Source organism: Vanessa tameamea, chromosome Z, assembly GCF_037043105.1.
Source record: "Vanessa tameamea isolate UH-Manoa-2023 chromosome Z, ilVanTame1 primary haplotype, whole genome shotgun sequence".
Taxonomy (NCBI): domain Eukaryota; kingdom Metazoa; phylum Arthropoda; class Insecta; order Lepidoptera; family Nymphalidae; genus Vanessa; species Vanessa tameamea.
Window position 1 is genome coordinate 8,081,467 of NC_087341.1, and position 21,918 is coordinate 8,103,384.

Below are 21,918 nucleotides of genomic sequence, written 5' to 3' on the forward strand. Positions count from 1 at the left end.
TTCTGTAACATAATAGATTAGATAACCAATTATATATTCAGTTTACAACGAAACAATAAAACGAACTTTTTGTAACAAAAAAAAAAACGAACAAATGTAAAAAGTTATTTACGGTTAAAAAAAGTCTTATTGTGGGACGGCAGTAGACGGCTTCTTTTTAACTTTAAGCAATTACATAATAAGCTAGAAATGTGTTTTTTTAACTAAACATTATAAATGAAGTACAAAATAATACTTACATCGAATGTTGATACAATTACATTTATTATATTATTTATTATGTTACGCTTTTAGAAAAGAATTTAATTATTTAATAGAAATATATTTATAACTTTATCCGATTCAATAAGAAGGTTCGGACTGTTCTGTATATTGTATTTTTATACATAAAATATAATATAAGTATAAATATAATATAATATAAATATAAGTCGTATCGGTTTTTCCGAACCGATACGACTTGGGAACTTCAAGAAAAGAGCGTACTCCTTCCTGAAAGGCCGGCAATGCACCTGCAAGCTCCTCGGTGTTGCAGATGTCCATGGGCGGTGGTAGTCACTTTCCATCAGGTGAGCCTCCTGCTCGTTTGCCACCTCTAACATAAAAAAAAAAAAACAATACGATAAATATCGCTCCGAGCGAACCTTATGCTGCTTAATGATTATCTTTATATATACGTATTTAATTTTATTTATTTTGATAAAGTTTAATTTTTTATTACCAATAAATTGAACTATTGACCTGTAAATCTTGTTCTTGTACAGTTATCTGTTAGTTGGGCATACTACAGGTATCGCTAAAAAACCCTTGTACAGGTAATTCTCTAATTGTCCAAGTTCGTTGAAATCATAACACTTTTTGTAGGTATATTTTGTTACGATGTTTTTTTTGTCTTCATGCAATTTATATAAAACTTTCACAATACAAAAGTTCTTATTTCATAAGGTTGTGTTTATAATTTTTTTACTTGTTGATGAGTAAAAATTAAATCTCGGGGCTCAATTAAATTCATTTAATTAACAATTTAAACATAAGAACTATCATATGTTGTATGTGAACATATTGCTTAAACAACTCGTAAACATGTCAATGATATTTATTGATAATGTTGAAAAATATTATTAATATGTTTATTTATTTTTTAGAAGACTGATCTTTAGGCTTGGGCCGGCGAAAAGGGTGAACAGCTTTAAATTTATTATTGCCTCGTATTTACTTACAACAAAAAATCACATATATTACCACAATAGAGGTAATTTTACAAGATTCGTACACAGAAAGTGACCCTATGGCGTTTGAAAGTAAGAGATATATTTTGGGTCACGTGGAAGTAGAAGAACCTTTACAAGATATTGTCACTGACGAATTATCATGTGTTATATTTGAATGTAAAATAAGTGACTGCACTCAACAAAGCATCTCAAGTAGGTGGTACAAAGATGGAAAATGTATAGAACCTTCCCGTAAATTTAAAATATCTGCTAATGGAAAATGGCATCGACTGCAAATTACAACGACTACAGCCGAAGATCAAGGAGTTTATATAGTTTTATTAAAAAACTATTTAGGAGAAGTATTTTCTAAAGCTAATTTATTCGTAAAGTCAATAAAAGAAAACCACGTTAATAATGACGTTTTATATTTGAGCCCAATGGCAAAACATTTTGACGTGGTGCAGCATTTGAGGTTTACAAAAGTATTAGTAGGAGACACTATAGAGCTAGAAGCTATGTTCAATTGTGATGCTTTACAAGATTATATATGGTATAAAAGTAATAATTTATTAATACCAAATGAACGTATGATAGTTTTAAACGATAAAAGGACGACCACACTTTCGATACTGTGTGCCAAAGAGTCAGATACTGGTATTTATCATGTGATATCTAAATCTGAATATGGTATTGCATCAAGTTTTGCCAGTGTTGTAGTAATTAACACCGACTTAAATACCTTAAATATTAGCGAAATAGTACCTAGCATAGATGAGAGTTTACCAGATGAATTAGAAGTAAATGAAGGAGAGGACGTAAGACTTATATGCAAGGCTTCGTACGATGTTAACACAATAATATGTTGGTCTAAAAATGGAGCAAGAATAGAGGAAAACAAAAATGTAGTAACAGAGTACTATAACCACAGATATATTAGTTTAAGGATAAGAAATACCTGCTTAAATGATACCGGCGAATACTCAATAGCTGTGCGCGATAAAATAACAGGACAAATAGATACGTCGAGTTGCTTTTTAACTATCAATGGTATGCCATTTTTTAAACATTACTTATTATTTATTTAATGAATAATAAGCTTTAACTAAGTACTTTGCAGATACACCACGAGGGAAACGATGTTCAGTCCAAGTAAAGAAACCTTTAGAGCCGACTGTTACTTGTTTTGGTACAAAAATTTCATTTACCTGCAGTTTTGCCGTAGACGATCCTAGATTTTATTTTGTAGTTTGGTACGTCGGTCATTTCAGAGTTGAACGAACGAATCACCGATTTCATGTAAGTAAATATAATAGCTTTTTTAGATAAATTTTAATGTCACATGAAAAAAAATAAAATCATTATTATTTTTGTAGATGATGCACAACGGAGGAGATTTCTATTTAGTTATAAAGCAAGTGGAGCCTGGTATGGCTGATGAAGTTATTTGCGAACTCCGTAAAGCACTTCCTAATAGGAAATCAATCTTAAGCATAAGCACAGCAACGACTCTCACGATTGTACCACCTGCAATCATTGAAAGTGAAACAAAACTTAATAAAGCTATTACTAGACGAAATATCTTCTACAATACAAATTTGAAATTGGAGATTTCTATGATAAATAAAAATCTAGATGAATATAGAATTCATAAATGCGCAGTAAGTATTTATACTATTATGTATACTTTTGCGAATGTCTTATAGTTATTTAATTTCTTTGCTATAATACTGTGTTATCACAACTGCGCGCAAATAATACAATTTATGTACTATCGCAGCGAATTTCTTTATCGCGTTCATGGAACGAAAACAAATATATATTGTTTTCATTGTTGCTAATATCGAATTAATTATTGTTATTTATACATCTATATCATACTATAGCTTTATAAGTGAATTATGGGCAAGCGAATTTTTTATATTAATTTATTTTAATTCACTTAATAAATATATTTTTTTTTATCAGGTTTCATCAAACGGTGGTAAGAAGAATACTTGTGAAAGTTTTATGATTATTACTTATTGCAGGTGAATTTTATGAACTTGATTGTAATAAGTCATTTAAATTATTATTAAATCCCTACTTTTTAATTAAAATAAAATGATACATTAAACTCAGCGACATCTTTTTGGATTATGACCCATCATTATTAATTATTATAATTGAACCGATGGTACTTTTTATCTCTAATCGATGGTGTTAGGGCTTATTTTAAAATACATAGTTTTTATTGTTTTCTTTTAGATTGGACGATGATAATTATTATTTGAGTGTTTCGAATATTGACGACGACATACATGTTGAACGTATGACTGTCCATGAAAAATCTGTTCGCGGTGAATCACCGAAAGTGCCTTCTAAGCTTGTAGTAATAGAATGGTAAGCAAACAGAACAATGTATAGTAACAATTAAATAATAATGTTGATCAAATTTAAGTATATACTATAATATTCTATTTTCAAATTAGAGGGAATTTCACAGTAGGACTCAATTTTTTCTACGTATGCTAGTCGACATCTGCGTAAATTGTAAAACGAATTAAATTTTACATTTTATTTGGATAGTCATCCTAATTACTTTATTTTTTAATGCTTTGAGGGAGATAAAGAAAAAAAGTAAATTAAGGTAAATTTGAAGAAATAATCTCGCCCTTAAGAATTGAAATTAGAGAAATTACTTTACTGCGCATTTTCTTTCAAATTAAAGGCGAATTTAACAATATACCATTAAAATAAATTATTATTAATGAATATTATCAATATCTTATCTATATCAATACCGGGTAAATTATGTTGTAAAAATTTAAAGAGTAAATTTTAAATTTAAGTGTCATATTTTGAAAAAAGAAATGTTTAATTGTATATAATTATAAAATTATTATTACATTTTTAGGTACGAGACACAGACAGACAAATCTAAAAGTGGTTGGTATCAAATCGAGTTGGGAAATACGAGTGACAGTTTCGTGCAAGCAGGTGTTTCAAGTTTACCGATGTTTGAAATAAAAGATCCACCGTTAGAACAGATTATGAAATTTCGTATAAGAGCAGCGACGCCTCTTCTTAACTCCGAAGAATCCAGAGTTTGTATACGTAAGCAGTTTTATTCGAAGTACTTTAGATTATTAAACGTATTTGTTTGACAAACTTTATTTATTACTTTTGCAGCTCCAAACACTAATTATTTAAAATGTTACTAGCATGAAAATTACACCATAGTAATTAAGAAATATTGCTTGCATAATTATTTTAATCAGTCGTATTTCGTTTTTGATTCTGTTACCTTTTGGAGCACAACCTATATGAGTTGTTTTAGAACGTTGTTTGAGAAATATTACGTTTTCAAAGGTATTCTTATCCTAAACAACTAATGTGCATTGACTGCACTATTGCAGAAACTTTACGCAAGAGTAAATTCCATCGAATGAATAGATTAAAAACGCATATGACATAAACAAAGAAACATTCTATATAATCAGAACATTATCAATTATTAAAGGAATTTATAAAACAATATTAGTAATATATAAAAAACAATGAATATGAAAAATCTTTTTGTTATTAAGTTTTTCTGATTTATGATTTTACATTCCATTTGTTGGTTGAAAGTCATTAAATTTCTTATCGATAATATACCATGAACCTGACTGCATTCTCATGATTCTTGCATAATACAAAACCTTTTTTATTTTAAGAATTTAAATAGCATATTTTATTTCTTCCTTTTATCTGTTTAAAGTTGTTTTATATATAGTTCCAGCAGGGAAAGCGTTGCGCTCTTTAAAGAAAAACTGCAACCTGAGCCCAATGGAAGATTTTGAAGCAATGTTTACAAAAACGGGTGATATAATAGGATGTGGTGCATTTGGTAGTGTTGTACTTGTTCACGACAATAGAGGAGAGTTTTATGCAGCAAAAATATTAAAAACTAGGACACAAAAAAAGAGAGACACCGCTATAAGAGAATATGAAATGATGAAGAGATTGCAGCATCCGAAACTTGTCGAGCTATACGATTCATTTTCAGCGAGGGAATCTTTTATTCTAGTTATGGATTAGTAAGTCTGATACCTGTTTAAAAAAATATAGTAGTTGAATTGCATTACGTTAAAAAGTTTCGATAATATTTAGAATTCTAATAACAAAACACAAATACCTTTATTTGTTATAGCTTGTGGGGTGGAGAGTTATTCGACAGGATAGTAGAAGAAGAGCACATAAAAGAAGTGGACGTAGTACCTTACGTTCGACAAATATGTGAAGCTTTGCTTTATTTACACGAACGAAAGATAGCACATTTAGATTTAAAACCAGAGAATATTATTTGCCTTAGTCCAAATTCTAGACAAGTCAAAATTATTGATTTTGGCTTAGCGCGAGTACTAGATGAGAGTCATATAACAAGAGCTATTTATGGAACGAGAGACTACGTCGCACCAGAAGTTTTGAATTTTGAACAACTCACCCTAGCGTGTGATATGTGGAGTTTTGGTGTCGTAACCTACATGCTGTAAGTTAATAATAATTTATCTAAGTTTAACATTAATACAGGCTTTTTACCTAAAATTAATGTATTAAAATATTTTACAGATTATCTGGAGTGATGCCCTTCAGTGGTGATAGTTGGCCGGAACGATCGGCAAATATAACAATGGCGAATTATAATTACCATGAATCAGCTTTCAAGGAAATATCCGATTTGGCAAAAGACTTCGTTGATCACCTTCTCGTTTTACAACCTGAAAAGCGCATGAAAGCTTCCGTCGCTTTAAATCATCAATGGATTGTTGAAGGACCTCCTGGCGGCGCAAGAGCCGGTCACATGAAACGGGCTCAAGAAAATTTGAAGTCATATTTAGCTAACCATAGAGCTAGGTGGCAAGTAAGTTTAATTAAATTACTTTACGTACAATACTACAATAAGTATACACATTATCCTAAGCAGATCTTACTATAATTAACTTATGAGGATTGATTTTTATTATTATCTTTTTTGGCATGTGTTAGTTATCGAGGATTTTTAGATATTAACGAGTTGTATTTAATGTATTTTTAACAGAGAGCTGGGAATGTAATGATAGCAGCGCATCGTCTTCGGAGTTACGTAGGCGGACAGCGGAACGTCATATCGGCTGATCGAGAATCACCTCGAGTTACTTAAAATCTACAAGACTAACCTGCATCAACTTTTAGTTTTAAGAAGTGACACTCAGTTATTGCGCTTTTGGTGGGCAAAGGACATCATTTATAGAGCCAAGGATTAGTTAATACACTTAATGTGGCGGAAATATTCAGCAGTGCAGGGTTTTTGAAGTACTGTTATTGTAAGCAAATTATTTGCCTTACTCGTTAAATTAGGACCCCTTTTATTTGTATAATGAACGCAGAAATTTATGTTATTTTCAAGAGGTAATTATTAGAAGAAAAATAATTTTATAAATAAAAATTGTAAAATATTTAATTTATTATATTAATTAATATTGAATGCAGTTAGCGCTCCTAAAAATTGAAATGATAATATTATGAAGATATTATTTGTTATTTGTTATATATCTGAACATATAGAATGTTGCAATAAAATCAGCAACATGACACCACCTCATAATTATATGATTAATATTCAACTTCGTTGGTGCCGAAACATTTAACAATCGTTGTGTCTAGTGCTTCCACATCAAAACAAAATATAATAATAAAACATCCACATAATCATAATACAATTTATTTTATAAATCCCCGGGTGCTCTATTGATTTGCAACTATCTAAAACATTTAACAAACAGCGTAAGTATAAATATACAAATTTTATTAAAACGATTCTTCTATACTTCAAACACTACATTAGAGAGTAAATATATAATTAAGCATCGCTCACGTACCAGTTTATCTAAACCTATCACAAAAAAACAATAAAAGCCATTCACGAAAACAGATTATCTTCCATTTAACCAATACAGATCACGTTCGAATTAAAGAACGTGAGATATTGGTCCAACATTTATCCTACGTCTGTTTCCTGTACCGGTACGTGGACAATTTAAATCGTAGAACAAATTTTATTTTTAAGAAGCTTAATATTTTTAACATCAAATCGCAAGCTGTACGCAAATGAAATCTAGATACATTTTAACAAAATTTAGTGTAGTATTTGTTCTGCGACACTCGTAAATAATTTTGTAACAACTTTGACACAATTACATATTTATGAAACAATAAAATATCATCTAAACCATCCTACAAATAAAATGCAAAATAAGTTAATCAAAGAAAACAAAATGAAACATTGTTCTCAAGCTCGTCGTCGCCTTCCATACTTATTATTGCCTGAAAGAAATTTTAATTCTTTATAATATGGCAATTATTTGCATAACAGGTTTTTATAATTCGCATTGCTTAGTAAAATGGGTACCCATAAATTCGCAATAGCTTTGATATTGTGGTTTATACTCACCATTTAAAAAAGTATTGTCAACGTCTCTGCTCTCTCGATTATAGTTTGAAATTAATCAGGTTTTGATTTGTATTTATTGTTGTATCAGTCTTGTTTGGAAAAAGAAGGCGTACGTCTTCTATACGGTAAGGTTTTTCTTGGAGAAACGCTATAAGATCTTGTACTACCATAAAATTTTCCTTTTTGTGTAATAACTTCAAGTCGCGCTGAAGCTTCTGCTCTTCCATATTCATTTTCCAATGATATTCTGTACAGACCTACATCTTCTATGGTAACTTGTTCAATTTCTAAAATTCTAAGCATTTCATCTTTTTCCTTAATACTAATTCTTGCAGATGGTGTTATAATGATACCATCTTTGTCCCACGTGGCCCACGGTGGCGGAAGACCTTTTACGGCACATTGAAATACTATTGTATCACCTTCTTCAGCGACTCTGTTATAGGGGTAAGTGTAGAATTTTGGAGCTATTTCACGAGAGGGACTGCAAAACCGTCTTGGGTCTGGACCTGTTGAAATTTACTTTTTGAATAAATATATTTTACGTTGAATTCCAGGAAAAATTTTCTGTTTGCATAAAGTAATAGCGTTTTTCCTAATAATTAGAATACAGTACAGTATTATTTTAATAAGACTAAAAATATTTATATAATAACGGTGTAGATTTGGTACATTAATATAAAAAGTTACCAGGCGTTCGAGAGAGCGAGCGAGCGGGAGTTGTGCGCGGAGTAGAGCGCGGCGTTGAAGCGGCGGAGAGAAGTGCGGGCGGCCGCCGCAGACGCTGGCTCAGTGTGTTGGGTTCACCGGGAGCTGTAATGTATTATTATGTTTTAAGAAAAGGCTATGTATATCAAAAACAAAGTCCCTGTAAATGACAATCAAAGTACATCTTAAAATGTAGGATATTATGTACAATTTAAATGTGGAGTATACTTTCGTTTCGCAATGGTCAAGTATTTTAATGAAATGGACCAGTTCAAAACTGACTAGTAGCCAGGGATTGAATATAAAACGAAAATCAAAATAAATATTTTAGTAACGAAAACTATCCGATTAAGAGTTGAACTTACGATAAACGACGAGACAGGCGCTTGAAGAGGCTTTGCCTAAACTGTTGGAAGCTTCGCAGGTGTACGTGCCTTCGTCTTCAGCAGTCACCTGTTTAATTTTCAATCTTGCTATGCCTATTTCATATGAAGATTCGAAGTCCACACAGTCTGGGACAATCTATTTTTAATAGAAATATATGGTTACGAAAAATATTATTAATATTTTATATAAATGAAGTATGTAAGAAGCTAATTATATAATACCTCGTTGTAGTGTAACCATCTAATATCTGGATCGGGATTTCCGCTTACACTACATTCGAACTCAATTGCATCACCGTCGTAACACAGCAAATCTGTAAGTTCCTTGTCGAAACGTGGGATCACATCTACACGTCTGAAAATAAAAGATGATTAAAATATATTTTTTCGTACAATACGAATGTACACACCTATTATTCGTTTGAAAAAAAAATGGAAAATCACATCTATATACCAAACACTTACCCGTATCTAATATTATGAACATCGTCACCACATGTGAGATCTGAAAGAAAAACATTCCTAATAAAAAAAATGTTAGTAGACTCAACAATATAACCATCTGTGATATTCGTAAAGTACCTTACCTTTAGCTAATATCTGTAGTGATATGATAGCCTTCGTTTCACCGTGTATATTCTTAGCGACTATTGAGTATGCGCCGGTATAGTCAAGTTTCGCATGAGGAATTTCAAAGCGATAAGCGGGTCCAGCGCCCACGCGCTTGAAGTGACTCGAATCTCGGTAGTAGTCAGGCTGTAAGGTATAAATAAACAATATGTCTATAAGGAAACTGAAACTGTTGTACTGAAATATAGATTAGCTTGTGCGATTGATTTAACTGATATGAAAGTACTTATACCTGTATCACAAACAAAAATTCAAAAACAGTTCTCTAATGCTATCTTTTTTGTTCGAACCATGTTTTGTTTTGATTTGATGCAAATCCGGTATGCCTTTAATTGGAATAAATGTAATCTAAAATTATTGGAAAAAGATCTTTACCTTTAAGAAATCTCTTAACCAATAAACATCAGGCTTAGGGTCACCAATGACTTCACATTCAATAATTACTGTATCACCTTCTCGAGCTTCACTAGATCTGGGCTTCCTTATAAACATAGGCTCTTTTGAATAGCTGTAAAAAAAGAACAATAGAAAAGTACTAAATATAATCTTAAGAAGATATACACATATGAGATAGGTTTTAACAACTTACGGCGCATCTGAAGTAACTACTATTGGTGGCATTGTAGTTTTTTCTATCACGTGATCTCCAGATACAATCTCTACCTTACCAGAAGTAGAAGCCGTTCCTACTTCGTTGGAGGCAGTACATGTGTACACGCCAGCATCACGACCAGTTACAGAAGCAACTGCTAATTCAATTTGGCCATCTCGATCTAAAGTCATAACTGCTCGCCGACTAGGCCGTAATCTAACTCCATCGCGGTACCAAGTCACACCAACTGAAGGATAAGCCTCGACAATTGCTGAAATTCGTAGCTCATCCCCTATAATTTGAAAAAAGTAAAATATTAAGCGTCTTATCCATTATTGTGAATAGCTTATTAATTTTTTTTTTCTTAACTTGTAATATAAACATTTTGTGATAAATTCACCTTCACTTAAATGATATAGTGGTTCAAGACCACAACAAAATTCCGGAGCGATGTATGCTCTGATGCCCTTGTCAACTACAAGGCTACAGCGACAACTGACCGCACCACAGCCATTCCGTGCCATCGCCTCATAGACCCCACCATCTTCTAATGTTGTAGGAGCAATCTCCAATGTATAGAAATATTCATCTTGAGATGCAGTGTGACGACCTGTCCAACAAACAGTATATAAAATATTTTTTAAGCTTAGCTTAATGTAATGTTAGACTAACAAATATTATTTGGAAGCTATTAGATTATATATTAATGCTCGTAATATTTAATAATTAACTTTGCAGTGTACAGTTGTGTTTACAGTGCACGAATCATATATACATAAAAACAGAAATGCACAGAATATTAAAATCATACCATCAAAGAACACTTCTTCCTCATTTTTAAACCATTTTACTGTTGGGGTTGGATTCCCAACAACTTGACATGTAAGACGAACTGGGTATGTAGCTTGTACGCGTCTATCTCTCAAGCGCATGGTAAATTGTGGCGGATATTCTCCGTCAACCCCCGCTGATCTTTCTCTTTAAAGTAAAGTTTGTTAAATTATTTTATAAAATTTTCACTGCTGTTTGATTTTAATTTAATATTTTGTAAAAACTTACCTTTTAAGCTTAGCATCAGCTTGCCATATTTGTCGATCTGTAATTACTGCCATTCTTGAATAAGTAGACGACCGGCCATGAATGTTTGTTGCTTCACAGCTATATCTTCCTTCATCCTCTGATTTTACTTTCTCAATTCGTAAAGAAGAACTGTAATCATTTATTTCTATACTTACCCTGCCCACTTCTTCTTCAATTTCATGGCCATTTTTCATCCATACTATTTCAGGAATTGGTTTGCCTTTGAAGCTACAAAACAGAGTTGCTGTCTCGCCAACAAGTACCTTCAGTTGACCAGGTAGAATATCAACAAACTCTGGTCTATCTCCTGCTAAACCAATTCCAATAGGTACAGACGTTTGTACTGATTCACCCCAACCATAACGATTTCTTGGTGAGACTCTAAAATGGTACTCTTCACCTTGTTTTAAGTTAAAAGCATCGAAAGAGTTTCGTGGGGTGATTCCCAATTCTACCCAACGAGCTCCGCCTTCTTTTCCAAGAAGCCAACTTTCTACTTTATAAGCCAGAATTGGAGCTCTTGATTGTTGATCAGGTTTGGGCCAAGCAAGGGATATCCAATTATTTCCACCATCAACAGCACTAGGTTCACTAGGAATTCTATCTGGAACAGCTGTAAAATGAAAACAACATCAATGCATCAATCGAAATACATTTCTGATTGATTGAAACATATATTTACGAATGTAAAAAAAATACTTTTTCTTTTCAAGTTTGGTTTGGTTTTTATTATATAATGTTTGTTTTTAAATAAAAATAATTGTAGCTTATTAAACTTTAAAATAACGTATGTACCCTAATAAATAATCTGATGAGCAAATGTCTAGGTTTTTGTGAGTAAGCTTTTAAGGACGAACAGAGTTTACAGTTTCTGGTTCCATCGTTATAACACTTCCATGAAACCAAATGAATGTGTTATCATTTGAATTACATATATGAACTTTCAAGATATAAATCAATTCGATAAATAATTGAGATTAAGATAAAAACAACCCTCTAGCTTTATACACATACTAAATTGGTTAGTTATATATTTATGGCGCATTAGCACTTACATATACATATTTATAATTACTTACATTTATAGTTTCGATCAACCGATGAAATAGCTAGATCGTCCATAGGATAAGTCCAATCGGAAATAAGGCTGTCAGAGGAAGCTCGTTGTCTGATCTAAAAACATGGAAAGAATTGTAATTTTTTTGCTCATAGGAGCATTCCCTAGTAGAAAGAGAAAAAAAAAATCTTTTTTTGACTAAATTAATATTTATATGTGTAATGTAAACTTCATAATTTTTTTTTGATGCAACTTACCACAACCGTAACGAAAGCTCGATCACACCCATACGCATTTCTCGCGAAGATACAATATGTACCAGCATCAGATACAACAGTTCTCTTTAAGGTAAACTTAACATAATCATCTGACGTCATCTTACAAACACGTTGACTATTTGTTATATCACGTATTCCCTTCATAAAGAAAACTACAATACGAAAACACAAAATTTTTATACAACTTACATCTTATTTTTGACATTAATCATCATAATTAAATTAAACTCCTTATTCACATTACAAAATGTATTGCTTTAATATAAATATAAAAGACCCGAGCTAGTAGTTTAACAAATAAAATAAGTAATTTCTTATAATTACCTTTAGCTTTAGGTTCTCCATGAACTCTAAATGAAATATTCAAATCTTCACCAACAGAAATGAGTACATCTCTTTCTGGCCGACTAACAATTGATGCGGGTTTACCATCATACTGATTAGGTTGTACAACAGTTATAGAGGCGTTCATATCAACATTTCCTTGCGTGCTATATGCTCTACATGTATACAAACCGGATTCTTGCTCTGTTACGTCAGAAAGAGCCAGAGTGTATATTCCGTGATCAACGTATGTCTGTGCATTTCTGTACAATTCTGTTATGGAATGTCCTTCTCTTAACCATTCTACTCTAATAGGTGATCCTCTTATCTCTACTTGTAAACCTATTGTGCCCCCAGAAACTACTTTGTGATCCGATAAAACGTTTGTAAAATGAGGACGGCGTGATTCTACCACATGTCGACTCAATTGCACTTTTTCAACTGTTGCAAGATTTGGACTTAAGCTACTTTTCCTACCTACAACAAACGTAACAATTATAATATAAAAATCCATTTCTGCAATATCAAAATATTAAATCTCCAATGTTACCTGTAAAATAAACATCATGGGAAATTTGATCAGACCACATAGAATTTTCAGCTTTACAAGTATATTTTCCAGAATCCTCAGCATTTGGAGAACTAATTGTTAATCTACAAACACCATCGGCTAAATAATGTGCCTGATAACGATCGCTCAAAGCAATAGGCTTATCATCTTTGAGCCATGTTATAGTTGGAAGAGGCTGTCCACGGATTCGGCATTCTAGTATTAATTCATTTTCAGCTAAATGATAATTATCTGCAACAATAAAATACATATAATAATATATTTATGTGTAAAATAAATATTATTTTATATTCAAATTTATCGAACTTACCACGTATAGACCGAGTAAAGGTTGGTGGTATTGGAGATGCTTCAAAGCTGGGATATACTTTTAGATTAGCAGATGAAGTTATAGATCCGTTTTCATTTTCAATACTGCAACTGTACTCCCCTGAATCACTTGGAATCGCATTGAGGATTTCCAAAGTAATCAAACCTTCCACAAATTTACTTCTAAATTTATGTTTATTGTCTAGTTCTTTTCCATTTTTGTACCAGGTAATTTTAGGATCAGTTGGTGATAAAATACTGCAAGTAAGTTTAACTCGTGATCCTTCTACTGCTGTACGGTCTGTTAAGAATGTTGAGAAAACTGGTTTTCGTCTATTATCTCGACCAGAACTAGTACGTTTTTCTGATAAGGTACTCCTGCATTCGCTTAAAGCTTTTGTTCTGTCTTTAATTTGAGATTGCCTTTCATGATTTAAATTTTGTTCCATATGTGGAAGAATTGACGATCTTAATTGTGACTCACCAAGTAGAGTTTGTGCTTTGTAAATAGTTTGGCCTTTTGTATTTATTTCTATTTGCGATGTTGTTTCTTCTATACCGAACGGTTTTGCTATATATCCTGGTGGTCTAGAGAATTCTGACTCATAATCCGTTAAAGAATGCTCCTTGATTACTGGATATACTTTTCTATTTTCGACTTCTTGATGATCATCTTTAACTAGGGTTGATTTAAAACTCTTCTCTGTACTCTGCTTTTGATTATTTGATAAAATATTATTTTCTAGTTTTCTGGAATCATCATCGATTTCAAAGTTATCTTTATCTTTATTTTCTTTTTCTTCGAATATAGATTTGTTATCCAACTTGGAGATAATTCCTTTATCTTTTTGCTCTGAAGTATCCGGAACTTGCGAATTGTCTTTTATTTTGTTCTTTTCCCCAGTGAGGATTTTATCACCTTTCTTCTCTTGAACAATCATTTTCTCAGGTTTAATTTTGTCTACTTTTACATCTTTAGCTTCGGTTCCTTTTTGTATTGATTTATTTTCTTCGTAATCCTGCTTTTCCTTTTCTGGTTGTTCTTCATTTTTGTCGACTTTATTTTTAGTACCCTCGGGTGGAATATCTTGTAGCTTAGGGCCTTCGTCAGGTTTTTCTATTATATTTACTTGTCCCTTATCCAACTCTTTACTTTCTGCCTCTTGGGGTTTTACTTCATTATTTACAGCTGTTTGTTTTAGAGTTTCACGTGACTTTTTCGATCTTCTTTTTTCTTTAGATTGTTTATTTGAAGATTCTTTTCTCTTTTCTGTTTTAATTTCTTCTTCTTCTTTCGTTACGGTTTCTACTTGAGTTTGATCTTTAGATTCTTTATGTTTTTGTTTTGCTAACTCGCTTTGTTCTATACTCGTTTCTTCTTGTAATTGATTTGATATAAATTTAAACGTTTCCTTTTCTTTCGATGTGATATCTTTTTCGTTTGATTTAATTTCAGGACTTTGTTCTTTTTTAGATTTATATTTTACACTTTCTTTATTTGTATCAAAGTTTTCTTCGTTGTGTTTTGGCGATTGTTGCTCGATCAATTTGGTTTCTTTTTCATTTTCTGATGTTTCTATTTTATTGCTTACGCTTGTAACTTCGACAACTGTGTTACTTTTTTCGTCTTTCTCTAGTACTTCATTTTTTATGTGCGATTCTATTTTACTGACATCATCTTTTCCTTGATCTAAGTTTTCCTTAAAATGTTGATCGATTTGCTTATCAGTATCCTTTAAGACATCTATTTCAGTCTCTATATGTTCAGTCATAGGCGTCTCTGTCTTCGAGATAAATTCAATCTCTAGTTTTTTATGAATATCTACCACTTTACTTGCATTTATTGTTGTTCCCTGTTCATTATCTATTGTTTGTTGAATTTGTAATGCTTGCTGATATTTATCATTCAAATCACTATTTTGGTTATCAACTTGTGATTTTGAATAAATATTTTCTTTACTCTCTGGATAAATTTCTGATAATAATTCACAGTTGGCTTTACTTATACTAGTAACGCCATCGCTTACATTTTCGATGTCTGATGTACTTTCAATATTTAGTAAATGTTTCTCACCTTGACTAGCAGTTTCTAACTTTTCATCACAAATTTCATCGTTTAAGCAACTTAAATTTGAGTCCACTTCACGTCCTGTTTCTTTTAGTTTTTCATCTTCTTTAGTAGGTGCAATTTGAAGGATGTTTTCTTTTATTATAATTTCATTTAAAGAATTTTCTACTATTTTAATATCTACATTTTCTTTAATTTCTAAAGAAATATTAAGCGGGGAGGTTACTTGGTCAACTACTTCGAGACTAGTCATTGTTTCTATTTTAATCTTTTCTTTTATTTCCATAATTTTTTCTTCAGTATCATCCTTTAAATCTTTATCAATAGAAATTTGTTCCTCCTTTGGCTTTTGAGAATCTTTAGATTTTTCTTCAATTAGACTTAAATTTTTATTTTCCGTTTCAAAGTCTTTTTCAATTATTCCCTCCTTGTTTTTATTTTCTTGTTTTTCTTCAGTTTTAATTATGGATTCTTCTTCATCAAATTGACCAACTATTAATTTAGTTATTTCTTCATCATTTTCAACATGAAAACTTTTAGTTTTTAATTTTTTTTCTTCTATTTTATCAATTCCATCATCTTTTTCTATTCGGTCAGTTTTAAAATCGTCTTTTATTAAATTGGGTTGCTCTTCAATATTGGTTGGGACTGGGATATCCATAATATTTTTGTTGTCTATGACGTCATCTGTGTTAGACAATCTTTGTTTGTCTTCTACGTGTTTTTGTAATTCTAATTCTCCCTCTTGAAGTTTTTCTACTACATTTTCTTTTTTTAGAACATTTTTTTGAATATTATTTTCACTGTCAACTATATCGATTATTTCGTTCAGGGTAGTGTTTTTGTTAGAGTCAATATCTTTAAGTATACTTTCATGAATTGTAATGTTTTCCATTGTTTCGTCATTTTCAGGGGATATTTTTTCCGCTTGAATTAAAGTTTCCTTGTGATCCTTATAGATTTCATGAAGTGTTTTTTCTTGAAATTCTCCTTCTGAAGTGCTATTTTTATTGTGATCCAAAATAGATTGTGGCTTTGTCACTGTTGGCAAATCCATACTACTATCATTTTTCATATCTTTTCCAATTGAATCGTCAGTTTTCGATTTTTGTTCCTCGAGTAATTTGTTTTCAATTATAGAATTTCGTTTTAATTGATCTATATCACCATTTCCTTCTCCTGATGTTTTTTCCAATTTTATGTCATCTTTTATTACTTCTTCTTTTAATGTTACACTTATTGCATTGTCTTGTTCAATTTTATTTTCCGGAAGTTGTTCATCCACGAGCATTCCTTTTTCTTTGAAATTAATGTCAATAGCAAGCCCTTCATTACTTTTATCACTGATATTTACGGATATCGGTTTGTCTGTAGTAATATTTATATTTTCTTGAATTTCCTCAATTATCACATTAGAATTTACTACTTCTTCAATCTTATTTGTTATGGATTCCATTAGTTCCTCATTTTCCACTATAGAATATTTTATAAATAGAGAAGCATCATCGGGCTTATTGTTTTCGTTGTTTATCTCCATCAATTTTGCTATTTCGCCTCCTTCCATTACGTTAGATATGGCATGTTTTTCGTCTTTTTCTAGTAAATTGTATTGCACGATTTCCGATTCATTTCCTTCAATTTTGCCTTTATTTTCAATATTCTCCTTTTGAGACTCCATAATTGCTACGTCCTCTTTACTATTGCTGTCAATCATTGCAATATTGTCTTGATTAAAAACATCTTCAACAATTTCTGTCGTTCTAGATATTTTATCTATATCCTCAACATTTTTTTCCATTTGTAAGTGTTCATTTTTGTCAATTTCTTGATTGTAATCATATTCCGTGACTTCTGTTCCTTTTTCTATCTTAACAGCATCTTTACTGGTCTCTATCTCTTCTTTTTTCTCATCATTTGTATTATCAATTATTGTAAGTTGCTCATTTTTATTAATTTTGTAATTGTCAGTGTGTTCTTGTGCCGAAATAATATCTATGTTTTTAATCTCTTCTTTTGTTTCTTCTTCTGATTCTAATTTTAATATTATGTTTTCTATATCCTCAGGTTGTGACTTCTTATTTTCAATTTGGTCTTTTATATTAGTAGCCTCCTTAATTTCCTGAATTAACTTATCACTTTCAATGTTTTCTTCTTTTAAAGATGCGTCTTTTTCTGTACCTACTGTAGTCACTAATATTTCTTCTATCACTTTATCGTCCTTTTTACTTAATAAATCAGTTGATGTACCTGCGATCTCAATATTTAAAGAATTCTGTGTATTGTCAGTTTCTAATACAACTTTTTCTATTACTTTTTCAGGTATATTTTCTTCTTGTACTGTTGTTGATTCTGATAAAGATGTTACGTCGGTATTATAGTCCACTACATTGTTTCGGTTACTTGTGATTTCATTTTCAATAAAAAGTTTAAATTTTTCTGTCAATTCAAACATGTGCTTAGACAATTCTTTAAAAATAGGTATTTTCTCTTTTACTTCTAATGTCGTATTTTGTTCTATTTCCTTTAATATTTTATTTACATAATTTATGACATCACAAGTATGTTTGGTTAGCTCCTCATCCAATTTTTTTGCTTCTTGCAAAACAATTTCAGATAGAACAGAATGCAATTCGGCAAGAATAATTTTAGTAAAAGCTGCATCGCTAGGCAACCTTGCTGTTTTATCAAAGTTTATGTAAAATTTTACATCTTCAAAATGATTTAGAACTTTACGCAGTGATTTTGCAAATTCCTTCCAACTAGATCTTTCGTTATTTTTTAATAAGAGCAGAACATTTTTTATCGATAGCAAAAAATATCTTGATGGTTCTCCGTAATTTTCATACATATATTTCTTTTGCACACTAGAAACAGTTCCTCTCATGTTTGAGATGCTTCCATAAATAGAATGTATGGCAGATAATATACTGTCTCTGGTTATAACGTCAACATTATTTTCAGATTCTAAATCCTTTTCTAAACAAAAAATTCTTTCTTCGATTTGATCTAAGCTTTGAATAATCTCAATTCCACCCATAATTAAAGTTTCTGCATTAGTTAAGAAATTTGACCTCAGTAACTTTATTGTGTCCTTAATTTTATTTAAATTAGAAATAACATGTTCTAATTTTTCTGTTTTTTCTGAACATGAAACTGTTTCTATTATATCTATTGTTTGACCAATATCGTTTGAGCATACATCGAGTATATCATTTGTAATTTCATACGTGTGGGGTCTTAAAACTTTTTCGACATCATTTAAATCACTTAAATGTGCAACAAGCACTTGCAAATTTGCACAAGCTTCCTTTAAAAGCACAGGTGGACTATGTTCATTAATCTGAAGTTGAACACTTCTTACATTACACTCTAAATCTTCAAGAGTCTCATTGACGTCACCTATAGTTCCACCAAAATCACTTTTCAACTCCATTATAATTGTTTGTACTTCATCGAGAGAATTATGAATTGGCTCTACATTATCATCACATGATAGATCTATCATATCGCTTACTTCTTTCAAAAGTTTATCCAGCTTTATTATTGAATCAATGTCACCTTTCTCTGTGAAACAATAAAAAAATCGAGTAATAATAAACTTATTAGAAGCAACAACGTATTTACATACGTCAAAATAAAATGTGACAAAATGGCGAAATTTAGCAATGCCGCATTTAAACGTATAAAATCAATTACTATAAATAGTCTGGAATATATAATTTATTATATAGCCATTTAAGAATGTATTTTAAGTACAAATTACCTTTATACATGTAACATAAAAAGTTACATATTAATTTGAAACACCAAAGTAACAATTTTGTGACTAAAATTTAGCTCTAATGATATTTAAAAACAACAGTAAAAAAATATTACGTACTTAGTTGTAAGTCTTCCTTTAAGTTTGGTAATGTAACTTCTACATTTTTTTCACTTATTAAAGTCGTATCTTTAATTGTTTTAATATTTACTTCAGCTTGAATATCTTGAATAATTAATTCGTCAGTCGTTTGTATTGGTGAAGGAACAGCAATTTCAATATCTTTAGTGTATAAAATACTTTCTTTATTATCTTCCATTGATTCCTTTGAGTATTTGGCATCCGAAAAGTTATCGCAAATAAGTAATCTATAGCTAAGAGGGTCCTTAGTTATTGAAACTTTAAAATCATCCATATCCAAAATTTCTAAATCGGTTTGGGTCAATGTTGACTCAATTAAGGCGTGAAGATTATTTTGCAATTCCTTCATAACATTATTAGCTTTTTTTAATTCACAATTTTCGAGTAATACATTATATTCTTCAGTTTCTTGATTTGCGAACTCGTATAGCGATGACACAGCATTATCCAACAATAAAGCAAATTTTAATTGCGAGGTCGTAAAATTAAAGGTATCTGATTCATCTAAAGATAGAATATTATATAAGTGATGGGCTGTCTGTATTGATTCATTAACATTTTTCAAATTAAGGACGGGTGATAGTTTGTCGATTACATTCACTATATCGTCGGAAATGTAATCGCTTAAATTTGCGATAAGTGTTTCTGAAACATATAAAATATAGATTAATATAAAAAGTTAAATGTACGCAAATCTAGTAGCATTTAGCGAAAATTTCCTAATATTAATTGGCATATTGGTATTTAATATTCAAATTTTCATTATTTATTTTATGAATAAATTAGAAAAGTATAGAAAAGTATTTATTTTATGAATAAATTATAAAATTGTTTCCTTTAATAGAGAGTTCCCTTTAACTGAGAGTTGCAACTATAGTCACTGCAATACCTTTGTTTATCAATTATTATATTATCATATTATTTTATGAAAAAGTTATTATTCAGTAATATCAATTGAATTTTATTACATACATAACTCATAGATTCTAAATAATGTGGTGAAATAATGATTATCCATAAATACATTAATTAAGCAGTGCTGTAAAATTACCATCAGATCATCAATCATAGTTTAAAAATACTGCTGGGTGAAAAACCCTATAACTTTTTATCGGGCATACCGGGGTTTCAACATAGGGTTTCGAGATTTGCGGCCTTATATTTAGACTCTTCACTCAAGTAATTTATTATTCAATAATAATAGCATCTACAAAATATATTTTTTAAATCATACCTTTATTTACTGGCTTCTGTTTTATATCTTCGTCAAACTCTTTACTATTTTTTGTATCTGTTGTCATTTTATAAATAATATCTTCTTTTTTTGCTGTATGTAAATCAGTTGCACTTATTGTCATTTTTACGTCAGATACATCTCCGCCTTTCAAAATGTTATTATTATTTTCTACACTACCCACAACTTCTATTGATGATGTATCCGTAATATTACATTTCACTTCATTTATTTTTTCAATTTCATTAGAACGAGGCGTTGTATGTGATACGGAAGGAATAGGCTGGATATTTTCGACTGGATCTTTATTTGTTTTTTCTGGTTGTAATTCACTGACTTCAGCAAAATATGTTAATGTGTTCATATTACTTATAATTTCCTGAAGTGTGCAGCGTAAATTATTAACAACATCTTTAAAGACATTTAATGCATCTTTACCAACTTTAATTTCTAATTCTTGGCTCTCTTCAATGGTTGTCTCATACATAATTAATATAGCTTCATTTAAACTTAATACTAGTTCAATTTGTTCCGTTGTAAAACTTGATAATTCAGTATGTTCAGGAGAAGAACTTTCGCTTACAGTTTTGTTCCATAGCTGGGTGGCTATTTCAATGGTTTTCTTAAGATGTTCACAATGTAATGGGTGAGATAATTTAGAAAGAACTACCATTGTTTCATCGGAAATGTATTCTTTTATATTTTCTATTAGTATATCTACAACAAACAATGGTAAAAAAATATTAATAATAACTAAATAATAATATCATTGAAAAATAAACCTTTTTTTAGAACAAAATTTTGTTTTTTAAAATAAAACATTAGTCAAAATTAAAGGAGAAAGTTGCCAACGTCATCACATTAAATTAAACGACGATTAATCTTCGTTAATATAGGGTTGATAAAATTATCGACAAAACAAATAGCCAAATAATAAAGTGAAATTTTCGAACAAAATAATTCACACGGATATTAAAACAAAGTAAAACACTATTTAATAATTACAATAATATCTCCGATAATGATGTAGGATGTTGTAAATTAATGCAATGAGAAACAAAATGTCCCGTGGCTAAGTTAATTAATGTATTTGATTGTTTTTTGTTTTGTCTTAA

At 30.7% G+C, this 21,918-nt stretch overlaps 2 protein-coding genes across 3 annotated transcripts in view; one reads left to right on the plus strand and one right to left on the minus strand.

Moving 5' to 3' along the window:
- The first annotated feature begins 1,202 nt into the window (after positions 1-1,202).
- LOC113401149 (uncharacterized) lies at positions 1,203-6,923 on the plus strand. Its single transcript, XM_026640917.2, has 10 exons — positions 1,203-2,261; positions 2,332-2,510; positions 2,588-2,872; positions 3,180-3,241; positions 3,459-3,593; positions 4,108-4,307; positions 4,969-5,272; positions 5,386-5,724; positions 5,805-6,096; positions 6,274-6,923. Exons 1-10 carry the CDS (start codon positions 1,289-1,291, stop codon positions 6,373-6,375), a joined length of 2,871 nt encoding a protein of 956 aa, XP_026496702.2. The 5' UTR covers positions 1,203-1,288; the 3' UTR covers positions 6,376-6,923.
- Positions 6,921-21,918, minus strand: part of LOC113401140 (muscle M-line assembly protein unc-89-like) — a 42,785-nt gene continuing 27,787 nt past the window's right edge. For both annotated transcript variants that reach the window (XM_064220380.1, XM_064220381.1), the window contains exons 12-30: positions 20,804-21,520; positions 19,549-20,214; positions 13,602-19,232; positions 13,271-13,522; positions 12,721-13,197; positions 12,376-12,548; positions 12,141-12,234; positions 11,041-11,674; positions 10,793-10,959; positions 10,382-10,591; positions 9,979-10,273; positions 9,765-9,897; positions 9,347-9,515; positions 9,225-9,264; positions 8,982-9,114; positions 8,739-8,895; positions 8,356-8,478; positions 7,666-8,174; positions 6,921-7,538 (exon numbers count right to left, since the gene is read on the minus strand). In XM_064220380.1, the coding sequence (XP_064076450.1) occupies positions 7,750-8,174; positions 8,356-8,478; positions 8,739-8,895; positions 8,982-9,114; positions 9,225-9,264; positions 9,347-9,515; positions 9,765-9,897; positions 9,979-10,273; positions 10,382-10,591; positions 10,793-10,959; positions 11,041-11,674; positions 12,141-12,234; positions 12,376-12,548; positions 12,721-13,197; positions 13,271-13,522; positions 13,602-19,232; positions 19,549-20,214; positions 20,804-21,520 (10,496 nt within the window). In that variant the 3' untranslated portion in view covers positions 6,921-7,538; positions 7,666-7,749. The remainder of the gene's footprint in view (positions 7,539-7,665; positions 8,175-8,355; positions 8,479-8,738; positions 8,896-8,981; positions 9,115-9,224; positions 9,265-9,346; positions 9,516-9,764; positions 9,898-9,978; positions 10,274-10,381; positions 10,592-10,792; positions 10,960-11,040; positions 11,675-12,140; positions 12,235-12,375; positions 12,549-12,720; positions 13,198-13,270; positions 13,523-13,601; positions 19,233-19,548; positions 20,215-20,803; positions 21,521-21,918) is intronic.